We start from the raw sequence: 15544 nt of genomic DNA, 5'->3' as shown, positions 1-15544 counted from the left end.
GAAAACAGTTTTCCAAATATAATATATAAATCTTTCCCAAATATTAGGCACACCCACATTATAAGGCACTGCAGTAGAGGCTGTGGTTATGCACTACTTCTTCTACAGGGGAAAATGAGTCATGGCTGTTGACAGTAGTTGCGAGACCCGTTGTGGCTCAATATTACTTCACATATAAGGCGCACCTGCGTATTAGGCGCAGGATCATCTTTTAAAGAAAATCAAGGGTTTTGGGTGCACCTTATGCACCAGAAAATACGGTAATAAGCTTGAATGGATTGGAGCAAGAGGTAGTGTCATTTTCTTCCCATTTCCATCGTGACTTTTACACACTGAATTGTGCGACCAAATGAACATTTGACTTTCGAGGTTCTGTTGTACTCGGTTGAAACGAATGACAGGTAAAGAAGGAAAAGGTTTCTTCAGCCATCATCTGTACTTCTTTGAAGGTGTCTGACATTTTGCTCCTCATTCGAAGAGCTTCGTCAGCTAACTAAAGTTGTGCTGGTAACTTTGGCCCTGTATATATAGCCCTAATGGACAAAGGTGGCGGTGCCATACCTCCTCTCTAGGTAGGTGGAGCAACCCCAATCTTCGAGCAGGCACCGATCAGACGGTTGAAGAAACCTTTTCCTCGATGGACCACTCCTGTAAAACTGAAAGCTTACACATATGACAGATAAAGAAGTTAAAAAAAGAGCATGTCTCACTATTGTTCACAACCAGTCGGCCACAGCAACCTATTCCAACCATTTATTAAGGAACATTGTGCGCTGGTACCTCGCCAAGGTTCCCAAACACTGTGCAGAATTAATATTCAGGAGGAAACATGAGGTGCAGCGAATAAATTAAATGTTTAAGATGTCACTTTGTCTTGTTAGTCTGACCGACACAGTAACAGTCTGACCAAAACCACTGATGCGTATGATCAGCATCGCAGCCGACACATGCAAGCACCACACAGACCACATTCAATGGCAACCTCTTTTTTTATATACTTATTTCATGTTTTTTTATCAATCCGACATTCCACACAGCCCTCATGCTCCCTTCCATTTATCACCACACATCACATCCGTCAGCACGAACACCTTCCAAGAAAATACAATCTCTTCTTGCACATAGCATAGCCAACCGACCACTAAAACAAAGTAGCATGAAATATTCTGGTTGAGACAAATATATTGGCGCACTGCTTTCATGTTACGTCTGTCTCGACGTTTCTCGTACATACGGCAGTGTGGGTCACAGTGTTCTGTCAACATGTGCGTCGTTGTGCCGCACAGTAGGTGGGCTTGTTTTTCGGAGCATAAATAAGTCCTAAACAGAAATCAGAATGGGCGGGGCTCACCTGACGGCGTCTGTGTGTTCAGTCGGTGATGTTGATGCGGGAGGGCATATTGGACTCTGGTTGACCCTGTGTTATAGATGACTGAAAGAGTGAAGACTGGCAAATTGCTTCACCTTGACATGAGAGCAAAAGCGGCCCCTTCAATTATTCTTACGTTCTTTTTGCGTTTCCTGTACAAACTTTCTTGTATGGCGTACACATCTAAAAATGCGCAAAAATCGTCCAGATTCAGCTGTTGTTTAAGTGCTTTATAAATCAATATGTATTGCTGCTGACTCATCTCTTTAATTCATGGTTATTTATTGTTTCTTATTAACCTGTCCATGGGTGGAAATACCCATTTCATCCAAACCGTGGCACAGTGTCGATTTGGCTTCCAAAGCTTCTTCAACTATTCTACCCAGAACTGCTTTTGAAATTTTGGGGGGTTTGTTCAAATGTTGTATTAAATACATTTGGGTTTTGAAAAGGAAAGTTAAGGTGCTTGCCAGGACTGGCTGCTGCTCCTCAACAAGTTGTCCAATAAGAAGTAAGAGTTCTTGGTTAAGGGGGGATTCTTATAAAAGACTAGCTTTCGATGATTCATTGTCATGGAAAGCTAACAAGTGACACCTCTTGAACCTCAGTCTTCTGTTGTCAACACAATTTTATTTAGCGCTTAAAATCTCTTATCTCCTTGAAGTAAAATGCTCTTGTGATCAAAACAAGCATTTTGATGATAGATATGCATATCTATTTTTTTTCTCATCTGACCCAAAAATAACTCATGTCTTCCTTGGGGTTTTCTTCCCTCTCATTTCCCCCCACCAAAGATTGTTTTCCCAGACATTCTTTCCAAAAAGTGACGCATGGAGTGTGTGTGTATGAGTGTGTGTGTGCGTGCGTGCGAGTGTGTGTGTGTTTCCGACTTGCAAATGTTTAGGGTTAAAATTACGCTTAGGCAGGGGTTGACTGAGGTCTCCTCTGCGCAAACCAGACGTACACATTGTCCAACTTTTTTGCTAGCCATCGTCCGTATAATATATTTTCACGTCTGCTGCGAGCTAAGGGAAATGATGGTATAAAAATATATATGGAAAATAAATATTTTTTTATTTGGGAAATGACAATAGGACATAAAGTGCCGTTCCAGAATTTGTTCGGGTTTAGATTTTCCCTCTGGCAATGTTTTCCCCTTCCACAATGGGCAGCATTTCCCTTTTTTCCCATGTTCGCGCTTTGTTCCAGCTTCAGCTGTTAAAGCGCTATATAAACCAATGAACTGTATGTATTGCATTGTGTTTTGGACAGCTGCCCTCATTTCAAGCTCATATAACTCCAGACCCATCTAATTTAGGAATTAAGTCATATTTTCCTCATGAAAGAAGAGTGTCAGGTTTCTTACGCTGCATTGCAATCTTTACGTAGTCCTAAAACTCAATATTCTGTGGGTCCTGGAATTCGAGTGATAATGACAAAAACTCTGGCACTGGCGTGGACACATTTTTGCACATGTCCGGCAGTGAATGAGTTCAGGCTGATCAGCCCAACGGTAAGCCTTTGAATGCAGCCTGGTGCCTTTTTTATTGTTGAGTGGAATATTTTACCCTCTAGTAGAAAAGGAATGTGAGTCAGCGGATGGAGTTTGACAGGCATGCCCTCCCTCCACCCCCCACATTGATCTATTCAGACGGCCTTTTAAGAACAGACTGCCCTTTCTGAATAAAAATGTGCGTTTGACGTGTCTTGGAAGATGTGAGCTAGTGTCTGCGGATGACTTTTCAATGTCAGCAGACAAGCGTAGTGTAAAAGGTTTAGAGCGCATTCATGGTGACTGACTTCCAAAATGCGAGAAGCATCTCTGGAAATGAGAAACCTATTGCAGCATGGTGAGGAAGTCATCTGCAACAAAAGGCTTAAGGGGTAGGAAAAGAACGCTGGGTTAGTTTGAACCCTTTCTGGGACAGTGTTGTCTATAGAGTGGATATCCTATCATATTATCGGGTTACAGATTATCTTTATTGATGCATGGAAGGGTTATCCACGTTTTCACAAGAACATCTCCTTGGTGTTCATCTTCATTTTTCCCACTAAGCCCATGTGGCTGTAAATTGTCCTTGAGAGTTTTGAAAGGTGCTTATAAATGAAATGTATTATTATTATTATTATTATTATTAGTAGTAGTAGTAGTAGTAGTAGTATTAGTATTAGTATTTCCCCATTAGACATCGTATTGGACTTTTTTTTCTATGTCACATCGCTGGCTGCTCATTTCCCGACTGTGGCAACCAACTCTGGGAAAGGTTGACCAAAAGGTCAAATGACTAAACAACAACACTGTACTACGGCACTGGGCTCTTGTTCTCTGTCACTGAGGGTCTTTGCCACCCCTCCCTTACTCACCCTTTATTTTGGAGGTGTGTCTACCAACATCTGGAGAAGCTAAGCTGCTTCAGTGGCCGGGGCACATTCACTCCCCCTGGTCTCCCTCCTCGTTTCCCTCTCTTTTGCCCGCTCCCTCTCTCACTCCGGCACGCTTGTAGTGTCGGTGCTGGTAGTCACACTGAACACGGAGATGCTGAGGAGATGCTGACAGCTGACTGTGTAATAAACTCCGAGGTGGAATTATTTGCCAAGCTTATTAGGAAACCATGGCAACATCTTATCCTGAAGCCGTTCCTGTTTTGGCCGTTTTTGAAATGAAGATCTAACAGAATCGACAGAAGAGGCTTTTTTTTCATCTTTGGTTCAATCATCACATCAAGAGCTTCCATTGATCTGTATTAGGTTAAGCAGAGCTTCATCCTTCCCCTTACTTTTCCTCCTCCTTTTGTAGTCGCACTTCCTTCATCTGCGTCTTTTGGAAAAGGGCACCTAAGGTTTTTGAGATGACGGACATACTCGTGTCGGATGTTAACTTGAACTCGCTGTGCGAGCATCTGGAGCAGCAGTGTTGCGTGAATGAGAATCAACACAACGTGTCCAACCAGCCGCAGACCCCTGTGCTCAAGAGACACACCAACACCGGGGCCAAGCTATGGGGTCGCGTCCGCAGCAAACTCCTCAGACAAAAGGTTTCTGACCAGCATGTGCACACACACACATGGAGACACGTGCCCTGCTCTGTTCTATCTTGCTTCTATTCATCACTTTGTCAGATCCATCTGTCTACTCTTTTATTTTGTGGTGTCATTAAGTACAGATTGGACTATTGTTCTTCTCATCTGGTCTTTTTAACTCACGCAAAGAGACCATCCAAGCTGGTTTCTCATCACAGTGCCTAGAGCAGCTTTTTTGTTGATGGGGGAAATAGAAATTGAATTAAGATTGCATCTGTCGTTTTAAAGTGTTGATGGTTCGTTTTTGTGAATGGCTTTGGTTGCCACTGGCACCTTTGTGAATCCTGTCCGCCTTTTTACATGTCAAATTAACTTTGTAACCATTTTGATTTTTATAGGGAGTAAAACTCTTTACATCTAATTTGTTTAACATATTTCGAGGAATAGGGTGCACCTGTCAATCAACTGGCATTTTGCCTCCTGGTCATTCAAATGACAGATTACAGCCCCCTTGTGTTCAATTGAAGCAGTGCCATCCCCTCCCCACAGTTGCGCCATTCGCCTTTTGGCATTTCACATGCTGTGCTTTGTTCTTCGCTAATTGTCACACGCACATTTGCCGCTGCATGTTTCTCATGCAGCTGACATCCCGAGGGAAGGGGGGTTTTGTTACCGGTTTGGCTTTGCAGCGAATTGTTTTTTTTTTTTTTGTCGCTCAAGGTATAGCCATGCATGGATGCTGTTTTTTATAGAAGACAATTGTGATTAACTTGAAACACAAACTGAACAAGCTAGTTGTCATTTTGTTTTGGATTGGATTAGCGTTTATTAATCTCACAGTGGATACATTTACATTTCACAGCAGCAAAGTGAAAACAGTAAGAGGAAAGGAAAGAAAGAAGTGAATTGTGCATGTCTGCTACAAGTTAAATGTTGAAAGCAAACTCCAAGTTGTAACATCACATCTCCTGTCCCATGTAAATCCGCTTCAATTCCAAGCTGCGACAGTTCCCCACACGGGTCCGAAACAATTCGACCCACACATGTTGCATTGATTCTTTCCTAACCCGCTATCCTCCCTTCACCTAAATACACAGACGGCATGAGGAAATGTATTTGATTGCATCCCAAAGTGTGTCAGCGCCACCCGTGCTCTGCGAACACCCTTGTGAAGGTCCCATTCATCTACTCACTTCTATTCAAAGAAGCTTTTGAAAAGCTTTTTTTATGTCTACACTTGCAGTTCATTTCTGGCTCTGTTACATTTTGATCCTATCAACTCTGCTACAATTCTTTCTTTCTTTATACCACCGTACTGCACGTCAGCTTCCGTATGAGTGAGATTGCTTTTTGATAGAAGGTCATGGACCTTCTCCATTAAAAACATAAATGAATGAAAGAGCAGGGCCCCTAGCTGCTGTGTTTAAAATATGTTCTGAGACTGTTAATGCTGAATAAGTAAAGTCTTATGTTGGAATTCTTGCGATTGGATGGTATTTCTTACTCACAATGCTAAATAAATTCTAACTAAAAATATTGCACTTTTCCAAATAGCGCACTGCTGTGCTAAACGACTGTGAGAAACCGTATTTTATAAAAGAACAGTTGCTGTTGAGTATTTCCATAGAACAGGTATTTGGTCGTGCTGACAGGAATTTAATTCATTGCCTCAAAGCAACTTCTTAAGATATGAGTGAGAGTTGACCAGAAGAGGATGGATGGCCAGGCTTTGAAAAAGAATTGGATTAAAACGAAACCGTGTGAATGTGCTGAATTGACACAAGTCTGATGACGCACAATTGTTGCCAGAGATTTGACTGTCTGTTGGACATCATGCTCTCTGCCCGATGACCTATTTGCTGGATTTTTTTTTTATTTTCTTTGGGTACTTTCAGCGAGTTTAAGATTGAGACCAAAAGAGTCATAGTAGTGGCTTACACCGTGGAAGCCAATTAGATTCAAGCCTTTGACTTTTGAACAACTAATCATACCTTAGCATTCAAGATAGTGGACGACATATAAATGGTTGTCTGCCATGTGACTTGATCATTTTTGCCTAAATTGAATCAAACGTATTTCAAAAACCAAAATTTGCTCCAAATGTTATTGGATTGGATTTGCCTTCATTAGTCTCGCAGTGCAGTTATGTCCGACCTTATGATATGAAATCCGGCTAAAGTCAAAACCTTGTTTTTGGCATCTGCCATCGAACTGGCAAGTATTGTCACTCCTCCTCAATGAATTTGTCAACCGCACAGAGAAACTTGACCTGCGGGTTACCTCATAGCTTCTACATAGTACATGGTGTTATATTTGGTGAATGCCACAAGCAAGAGCTGAACACACACAGTTTACACAATGTTCTCGTCAGCCCACAAAGTGGAAAATGAAACATTGCTGACTATCGCTTCATCCAAGATCTTGAAAACTCATTAGAATCATAAAATGCAGCCCTGATTTTTGCTGTCTCGCTTAAAAATATTATTGCTGATTCAACTGCACTAAATGAAATCAGGGAGTTGTCGATTGCATGGACTAAAATTCCTCCGTTTATACCCTCCATGTACTCATAGGATCATTCTCCATTGCCTGTGCGTCAGCACTCTTTGTCACCAGGCTGTGGGACGCTCCATATTGCAAGCATAATGCGTGCCTGTATGTTGCTTTGTGCATAGACTATACGAGTCCCTATGTCCGAAGCGCTCATGGCAGCGGGCAAATCAAAAGCCTCGGTTGGCTCAAAGCCTTCGCCGATTGGCCCAGGTGGCAATGTGATGGAAGACGGCATTATCGTAACCAAGTTAATGCGCTCACATGGCCAGGGTGACATCAGTCGCGGTTGATGCCTCCCTCACATGTAAAAATGCTAATGCGATTCACATTCCTAAAAATAGTTTTGTTGCCGACAGTTTGTGAAGAATATGAGCAGGATGTGTCACATCTGGAATCAAGGCTCTCATTGGTCCTGCATGCCTCAGAAAAGAATCAGTGCTGTTTGAGCATTATATCTAATGAAGTCACTCATCATAAGCTCTGTGGAGCGAGTGGTTTTTCAAGCACAATTATGTGACAGAAAAAAAAAAATTAATACAGCATATTTAAAGGACAACCGACGTCACCGGACAAGTTGTGTCCATAATGTGTAAAATGGCTTCAAATGACTTCTACTGGGCGTATTTTAATAAGATTCCACCGCATATAGCTATATTTTACGTTTTAAGACTCGCGCTGAGTATTCAGGAAGTCTTGTTTTAGAGTTGGTGACGAGTCCGTACGTGACGTCACTAAAGGAACGCCCTTGACCGAAAAAAAGACGCATTGTAGCGGTCCTTCCATCATGTTGCTGTAATGTTTGGTCTGGCGACCTCGTGTTGCACCCAAAAGCCGCCAGAAGAGGGCGTCCAAGCTCCATATAAGGAATTTATCAGCCTGTGGAAATGGAGGTGGCCACAGGAGGTCGCCATTTTGTGCCTCTTTTTCGGTGAGAAATTTCCCCTCAATGTTGCCTCAAAATGGCACGGAATAACTTCTTTAATCGATTGCAAACATTTATGCTTTCCTCTTCAGAACTATTGGAATCATATTCATAACTGGAGGTGTAACAAGAAAGCATATTCTCTGAATCTGAAGCCATTGTTTTGATTCACAAGCAATGCAAGACGTCTTGGCGTGACGTCATGAACTGGGGGCGGGACTTTCTGAAAATGCCCAATTCGCAGCTCAATTTTTTGCAGATTTTGGACACTTTAAGTCATTTTTATTGGTGTTTTGCATTTGAATAAAAATATCAGACTGCGTGTTTTAGATGCTATAAAACGTTTTTTCTTATGTCAGTTAAGAAACAAAAAAGTGACGTCGGTTGTCCTTTAAAGTTTGATTTTTTTTCAAAGGACACTCGCATGTTTTTTTTTCTGAAATGGGAGTAGCACCGGATAAATACAGAGGGTTGTGTCAGGAAGGGCATCCGACGTAAAAGCTTGGCCAAAACAAACATGCGGATCAAACCTCTAAAGATGGAGGACACTGATTTGCTCTGGCGACCCCTTGAAGGGAAAAGCCGAAAAGAAGAGAAGAAGACTAACACTGAGGCTGCTTATGTTCTCTTTCTGGATATTATTGTTTCCGAGAGTGGCTTCAGATGTGAATCCTGCACTGGTGTAGCCTATCCTTATACAATAAACCAGTGACGTGCGGTGAGGTTCATGGCTGGTGAGGCACTGACGTCATCACAGTCAGATTTACAAACATATGAACTCCACAGAGTAGCTTATTCACCATTTGATTGGCAACAGTTAACGTGTTTTGTTTAAAATGTCATGTCAGCATTCTTTATATAATGTATACAAACTGTAGCATAGAAGAAAATAATTTAAAAAATGTTATTGTCGTGTTACCTTTACTTATAAATGAAGTCCAAGTCTCTCTGTCTCAATAGAGATCACTGCCAGTGAGGAAAGTCATCCTTGATCAGCCCTGTTCCGACTGTATGTGTTCAGTCTGTTGTGCTGAGAATGACCGCTCCACTGACGCTGTAGTAGCTGGAACAGTGAGCACGAGCTGGAGCAAATTTGTTGCTTCAGGAATAGTTTCAATGAGATCCTTCTTGGCCAAAAAGCTGAGAAGCTGTCCAGGAGATTTACATTCATCCCTCACCGTTTGTGAGCTATATAGTCCGATGTTGGTCTTCCTTTAATTATTATCTCCTGATTCGATTGAAAGTCCAGTTTATAAAATTCTTCCAATTTAGAGATGTAATCCACCATTCTGAAAATAAAGCCAAGCAACACGAAAAAATGACTGGATGGTTGCACTTAACTTGCTAACTGTTTAGCTATCTTGCTGTCACTACTTCTATTATTCTGCAGCCGAGAAGGCGCAAGAAGAATCTGTAATCACCAGCACCCCCTGTCATGAGGCAGGAGAACTTTGTGCCTCACCTATGCACACAGTTTTGATAAATAAATAAAAATAAACACTGTAGTACAGTGTTTATAATGTACAGTGACTGGACATTATATACACCAGCTAAACTGTAGAAATGTAGTTCATAAACTAAAAGCTTTTGAACACTATAATAGCGATATGCAGAGGGACAGCAATGCGGTCTCACTGCAGAGCAAGCCAGCACAGTTAGCATAGTGATTGCTCAATCCATGGTGAGGCTCAGCTGGCTGGTGCCTCACCGCTCCTCTCTACTTAGTCTTTGAACGGTAAATGTGAAAATTCAGCGATTTTGAAAAAAAATCCAAAAATGGTGAAGTTAAATGGAAAAGAACGCTCAAAGTACAAATCACGAAATAAATATAACTGTTGAATTTATTCTGTCATTTGAAATTTCCATGATGATAGGTGAGGCACAGCCTCACCTGCCTCCACTGACTGCACGTCACTGCAATACACACACCAAGGTGTGAGCAGTGGTGAACAGGATCTGGCATTTATTTTCATGGCGAATCTTCAAAATTAATGTGGTGTCAGCAAAAAAATCTAAATGCGACTCATTTGGGCTAATTTACTCATGTCTGAGGCCTGGTACTCTTTCAAAATGGCTATTTCAAACGCAAAATGTCTTTTATTTTTAAACATTACATTGTGCAAGGTTTGAAATTCTGGAGGGTACTATGACTCAAGTCATGTTTTTTTTTCCTTTTCTTTCTGCTTGTATAACTTAAGGAGTTTTAGAAGCTGATTCATCACTCAAAATGAAGGCCTGACCCCTCAGTTAATCATTGAAATGTTGTCAAGTTGTTTGCTGGAAACCTCAAACTGAAAGTTCTTGCCTGAGCAGCTCGATTAAAAAGTTTGTTTGGGTGAAGGTCACTCAGAGTAAGCGCTGCCTGCTGTTAAATCCACTTTTGTTTTTACAAGCCTTTTGGAGAGCATTCATTTTTAATCAGGCGGAAATATTTTTGTTTTTGTTTTTCAACGACCCGTCTTCATGGAGGGTGGACGAAACACATCATGCCATAGGGATGGCTGTGTAAAAGACTCAGTTGCGAAGATTACCCGTCACTCATCTCAAACCCAATCACTGCTGGGAAAACGTGCAATGGTATTTTTACGAGCCAATGAAATAAGCTCCCGGAGAACATGTAAGCCTAATGCTGCCCATAAGTGTGTATTTCTGTGCCAAAGTTCATAATTAGAGGCTCTGTTGTGTTGATATAAAGTAGTACAGTAGTACAGACACTAAACAAGACTGTAATCATAGGTGAAGTCATCGCTAATTCTATTTCAGAGGGCGCGCCTCCCCTGCAGGAGGCCGCCATGTTTCACCACCATTTTTCTTGTCCGAAGACTAACTTGGCAAATGTAGTTCCTCAACATCATGACTACAGCAAGTGTAACTAATGCACAACGCACTTGAGGGAATACTACAAGTCGTTTGTCATGACATTTTAGTTGCATCTCCGTCGAAGAAATTTACTGTATGATTGTTTGGTCCACTACTAAGTGGTGGTAAATTCTACACTGCACCGTTTAACAGCGGAAAACAGTTCCCTATATATGGCTTGAAATGGTAAACAAAATGTAGCTTTGGTTTCGAATGTGGAATTGTGGCGGATTCATCACCATGGTGAACTGAATTGTCCGGTTTTGTGGGAGTGTTGCTCTTGGTTGTCATGAATAAATATATTTGAACCTGTACTCTACCCAGAGCAAAATATAATTTTGTAAAGCAGCACTATAATGCAAAAGCTAAACTTTTTTTAATGGGATTTTGACTGAAACTTGATGTAGAAAGAATCTCAGACATTGCACATAATCAACATCAGATCTCATGTAATCTGATCATTTTGAAAAGCAACAGGGTTCCGTGTGATAATGCACCATTATCCAGCCAGTATGTTTTGTATCGCTGAAAATCTTTCTGTCTCTTGTTGTGTCTTCCAGCTTGATCCTCAGACAGTGCAGTCCAAGAACTGGCACATGGACGTCATTGAGATGAATGGGGTAAGATGTCAAGCAAAATTACTTTAGGTAAAATTTCTGAAAGCAAAGCCATCTCCTGATATGGTTAGATCTAGAATTATGTTATAGAAGTATACCAAAAGCCACAAATATTAGATTAACTGCCTGACTGCAAAACATTTGAGTCACAGGACCCAGCCGAATGTACTTGACATTTTTTCTGGTCTTTAGATAAAAGTGGAATTCTCAATGAAGTTTACAAGTAGGGACCTGAGCTTGAAGAGGACGCCATCCAAAAAACAGAGTGGCGTGTTTGGGGTGAAAATCAACGTGGTCACTAAGTATGTACCATATATGTCTGTTTAAACCAAAACTTGTCATGTACGTCACACAATCCAACACTTGACGCTCTCCCTTCTGTTGCAACTACATCACATGACCTCCCTGTTCAAAACTGTACTCAATGTGTTGATTTTGAGATGTGTGCAATGACATATGTTGACGTTTGCAGGCGCGAGCGCTCCAAGGTGCCTTACATCGTCCGCCAGTGCATTGAGGAAGTGGAGAAGAGGGGCATCGACGAGGTGGGAATCTACAGGATCTCAGGGGTGGCCACCGACATCCAGGCCCTCAAAACGGCATTTGATACGAGTAAGAAGTTTCTGCCTGTCTGTCTCTCTTTTTCTCTCTCTCTCTCAATCTCTCCCTCTCTCTGCATCTTTGTCTATCTCTCTGTCTCTCTCTCACTCTCGCTGCCTGTCTGTCTATCTGGATCTCTCTCTCTCTCTCTCTCTCTCTCTCTCTCTCTCTCTCTCTCTCTCTCTCTCTCTCTCTCTCTCTCTCTTTCTCTGTCTGTCTGTCTCTTTCTCTCCCTCTATATGCCTCTCTCTCTCTCTCTCTCTCTCTCTCTCTCTCTCTCTCTCTCTCTCTCTCTCTCTCTCTTTATCTCCCTCTCTCATTCTATCTGCCTGTCTCTCTCTGCCTCTCTCTCCCTCTATCTGCATGTCTCTCTCTGCCTGTCTGTCTATCTGGCTCTCCCTCTGTCTGTATCTTTCTCTCTCTCTCTATGCTTGTGTCTCTCTCTCTTTCTCATTCTCTCTCGCTTATAAGAACAACAAAGATAGAATCTGCTCAAAAATATTCTTAACAGTGTTATATTCTCTGTATCGTCAAGTGAGACTGAGTACTTTTTCTTTACCTCCACAACTTCCTTTCATCAAAACACAAGTGTCTATTCGGTTGTGTTGACCAGGTGGGGAAATTGTACTAAAACCAGTGTTGGGATTTATATGAAATGGCAGGACTGAAGTTGTGTATTGTGTAAGCACCTCTTCACATCATTTTACATCACTGAGTGCCAAGTGTCGCCTTTCATTTTAGTATGTTCTTATTGAGCTCGCCTGCATGAGTTGCCGCCCGGGCATTTTTGTGAGGTGATCTCATCCCTCTAGAGTACAAAGCAGCCCTTGTCGTCGGGAGTTTTGGGGCTGAGTTTGTAACTGGGCCTGGCTGACCCCTAGATACCAAAGACATCCTGGTGATGTTGAGTGACATGGACATCAACGCCATCGCGGGAACCCTCAAGCTGTACTTCAGGGAGCTGCCAGAACCTTTGCTCACCGACCGCCTGTACCCGGCCTTCATGGAGGGAATATGTGAGACAGGTTTTTACCTCTGTGCGGGACCTTTGAGCTGGACACAACAGGATGCGATGTGTTTGTCCTCTCTTCTATTCCACAGCTCTGTCTGACCCCGCAGCCAAGGAAAACTGCATGATGCACCTCCTACGCTCGCTGCCAGACCCCAACATCATGACCTTCCTCACTCTGCTGGATCACCTCAAACGGTACATTCTTTTCACCCACCTCCCGTTCATTGTATATAAACCACTGCACGCAATGCATCTCTCACAATGCACACACACAAGTGTATTTTACGGAACAAGAAATGACTCAGATGAAGCCAGTCATTTTCACCACTCTCGGGGCTGCTGGCATTTTGTTCCATACTGCCATCTGCTGTTGAGATAAATCCAAAAAATGTCCGTGGATTTGTAAATGCACGTTACCGAACTCACAAAACAGGTAAGCTGTGATGCCAGCCTGAAGGCACTTTGACATCAATTTCAGTCGATAACAAAGCAGTTCAGGTCAAAATGGCAGCCCTGCGTGATTGACGAAAGTAGATGGTCTAATCAGCTTTGGCTTTCTTGACCTACAAACATACACATAATATGGTGGTTTGATGTGTGAGGGCACATAGAAAACAAACACAGGTACCTTAAAAAACAAATACAATTAAAAAAACAAGTCTTCTGTGTTAAATAAATGGATAAATACACAGATGTAAATAAATAAATATGCCAACAAACAGAAGAATAAGTAAATGACTAAATAAACACATGAATGAAAAATACATAAATAAATAAATGAACAAATAAGCAAAGAAATGAATAAACAAATGAATAAATACATACATAAATAAAGACTTGAACACAGCCACAGGTAGATGAATAGTTGTACCGCAAATGCCTGGACGTGTTGAGAAAAAGCTATCATTACTGTATTTTCCAGTGTATAAAATGCACTGGAGTATAAGGGCCACCATCAATGAATAGTGTATTTTCAAACTTTTTCCATACATAAGGCGCGCCGGAGTATAAAGCGCACTTCAATGAATGAAATAAGTTATCAAAAAAAAAATCTAAATGTAGAAAAGTTTTCCAAATACATATAAGGCCAACCACATTTTAAGGCGCTGCGGTAGAGACTGGGGTTACGCACTACTTTTACAGGGGGAAATAGAGTCGATGGATGCTGACAGTATTTACGAGACCTGTTGTGGCTCAATAGTACTTCACATATAAGGTGCACCTCCGTATAAGGCGCAGGGTCATCTTTTGAAAAAAATGAAGGCTTTTGAGTGTGCCGTATTCACCGGAAAATACGGTACTTGGTTACCATCAGAAAGCGACTTAATACTATGTAATGGTTGTTTCTTGTCATACAGGGATCTTATAGTGTATTCACAAGCATGTTTTTGTATGTCTCAGTAGAACGTCTGATATTTGATATTGCTCGAGTACCAGATGTCAGCCGATCCTATCAGTGACTCAAATATTTTTGCTCTTCATCGTAACTTGTTTTGAATGCTGGCCTCGTTTGACTCCACAGGGTGGCGGAGAAGGAGCCCCTCAACAAGATGTCCCTCCATAACCTGGCCACAGTATTTGGCCCCACTCTACTCAGACCCTCTGAGTCCGAGAGCACCAAGGGACAAAATATTACCTCTGTGTCTGACATCTGGTCACATGACGTCATGGCGCAGGTAATCCCCACGTGCACGTCAAGCTCCGCCGTGTTTCTCTCTTTGAATCATCTACAAGAAAAAAAAATCTCGCTCATGATTGCTTATTAATTGAATGAACTAATTATGCATCATATGAACATCCACCCACGAGCACCGGGAGCCATCGGTTTACCGTACTTCTGTGCTAGATTTCTCTGTGAATATAATCCGCAAATCTGTCACCACATTTCAGAAAAAGGCCCGCTCAGAAACTGCTGTGCATATTGTTTTTCATTTGATTGAGCCCACCCCCAATACTCAAAATATGGCATAGTGATTCAGTACCGCAACACATTTCCACTTCAGTGCAACATTGTAGTCATTGGAACAGCAATCTGTCATAAATTCTGCCGTTATGGTCAAGATCCAGGCTGGAACATGTGACTCCAGTCACTCACTGTTTGATGGGTTCCTGCCCAAAAATAAGCCTGGTCAGTTTTTCAAGTGTCCATATTAATTTATTGTCCACAAAGTTTTAGTATGTCTCGGGGCCATGCTGCTAGCTGCATCTGTTTCCTGTTCATTTGTGTTATTTTTTTAACCCAAAAAAGACCCGGAATTGAGTAAATATCCTAAAATAGTATTGCATGCAGAGAGAAGACCTCATTGATTGGTTCCAGGAAGTCAGTGTTTGTATTAGATCACTTAAAGCACTTCAAATGACTTCTACTGAGCGTATTTTCCAAAGATTCCACAACATATAGCTATATTTTATGTTTTAAGACTCGCGCTGAATATTCAGGAAGTCTTGGTTTCGAGTTGATGACGATGACGAAGTGACGTCACATTTGGTACGCCCCTCACCGAGAAAGCGACACACAATGCATTTCGGGTACTTTTTTTCCATCTGAAAACACATCGTTGATCACGAAATTAGAAAGAAAACTACATAAAT

The 15544-nt window shown here is 41.8% G+C and overlaps 1 protein-coding gene across 2 annotated transcripts in view; it reads left to right on the top strand.

The window, feature by feature from the left end:
• abr (ABR activator of RhoGEF and GTPase) overlaps positions 1–15544 on the top strand; it is a 90217-nt gene that overhangs the window by 72214 nt on the left and 2459 nt on the right. For both annotated transcript variants that reach the window (XM_089016723.1, XM_089016724.1), the window contains exons 17-22: positions 11284–11343; positions 11533–11642; positions 11813–11952; positions 12822–12956; positions 13042–13147; positions 14475–14628. In XM_089016723.1, the coding sequence (XP_088872849.1) occupies positions 11284–11343; positions 11533–11642; positions 11813–11952; positions 12822–12956; positions 13042–13147; positions 14475–14628 (705 nt within the window). The remainder of the gene's footprint in view (positions 1–11283; positions 11344–11532; positions 11643–11812; positions 11953–12821; positions 12957–13041; positions 13148–14474; positions 14629–15544) is intronic.

The sequence above is a fragment of the Hippocampus bargibanti genome, linkage group LG16, assembly GCF_051943395.1.
Source record: "Hippocampus bargibanti isolate YZ-2025 linkage group LG16, ASM5194339v1, whole genome shotgun sequence".
NCBI classification, from domain to species: domain Eukaryota; kingdom Metazoa; phylum Chordata; class Actinopteri; order Syngnathiformes; family Syngnathidae; genus Hippocampus; species Hippocampus bargibanti.
The sequence above is the reverse complement of the archived record's forward strand: the minus strand, read 5'-3'. Positions and strand labels throughout refer to the sequence as shown.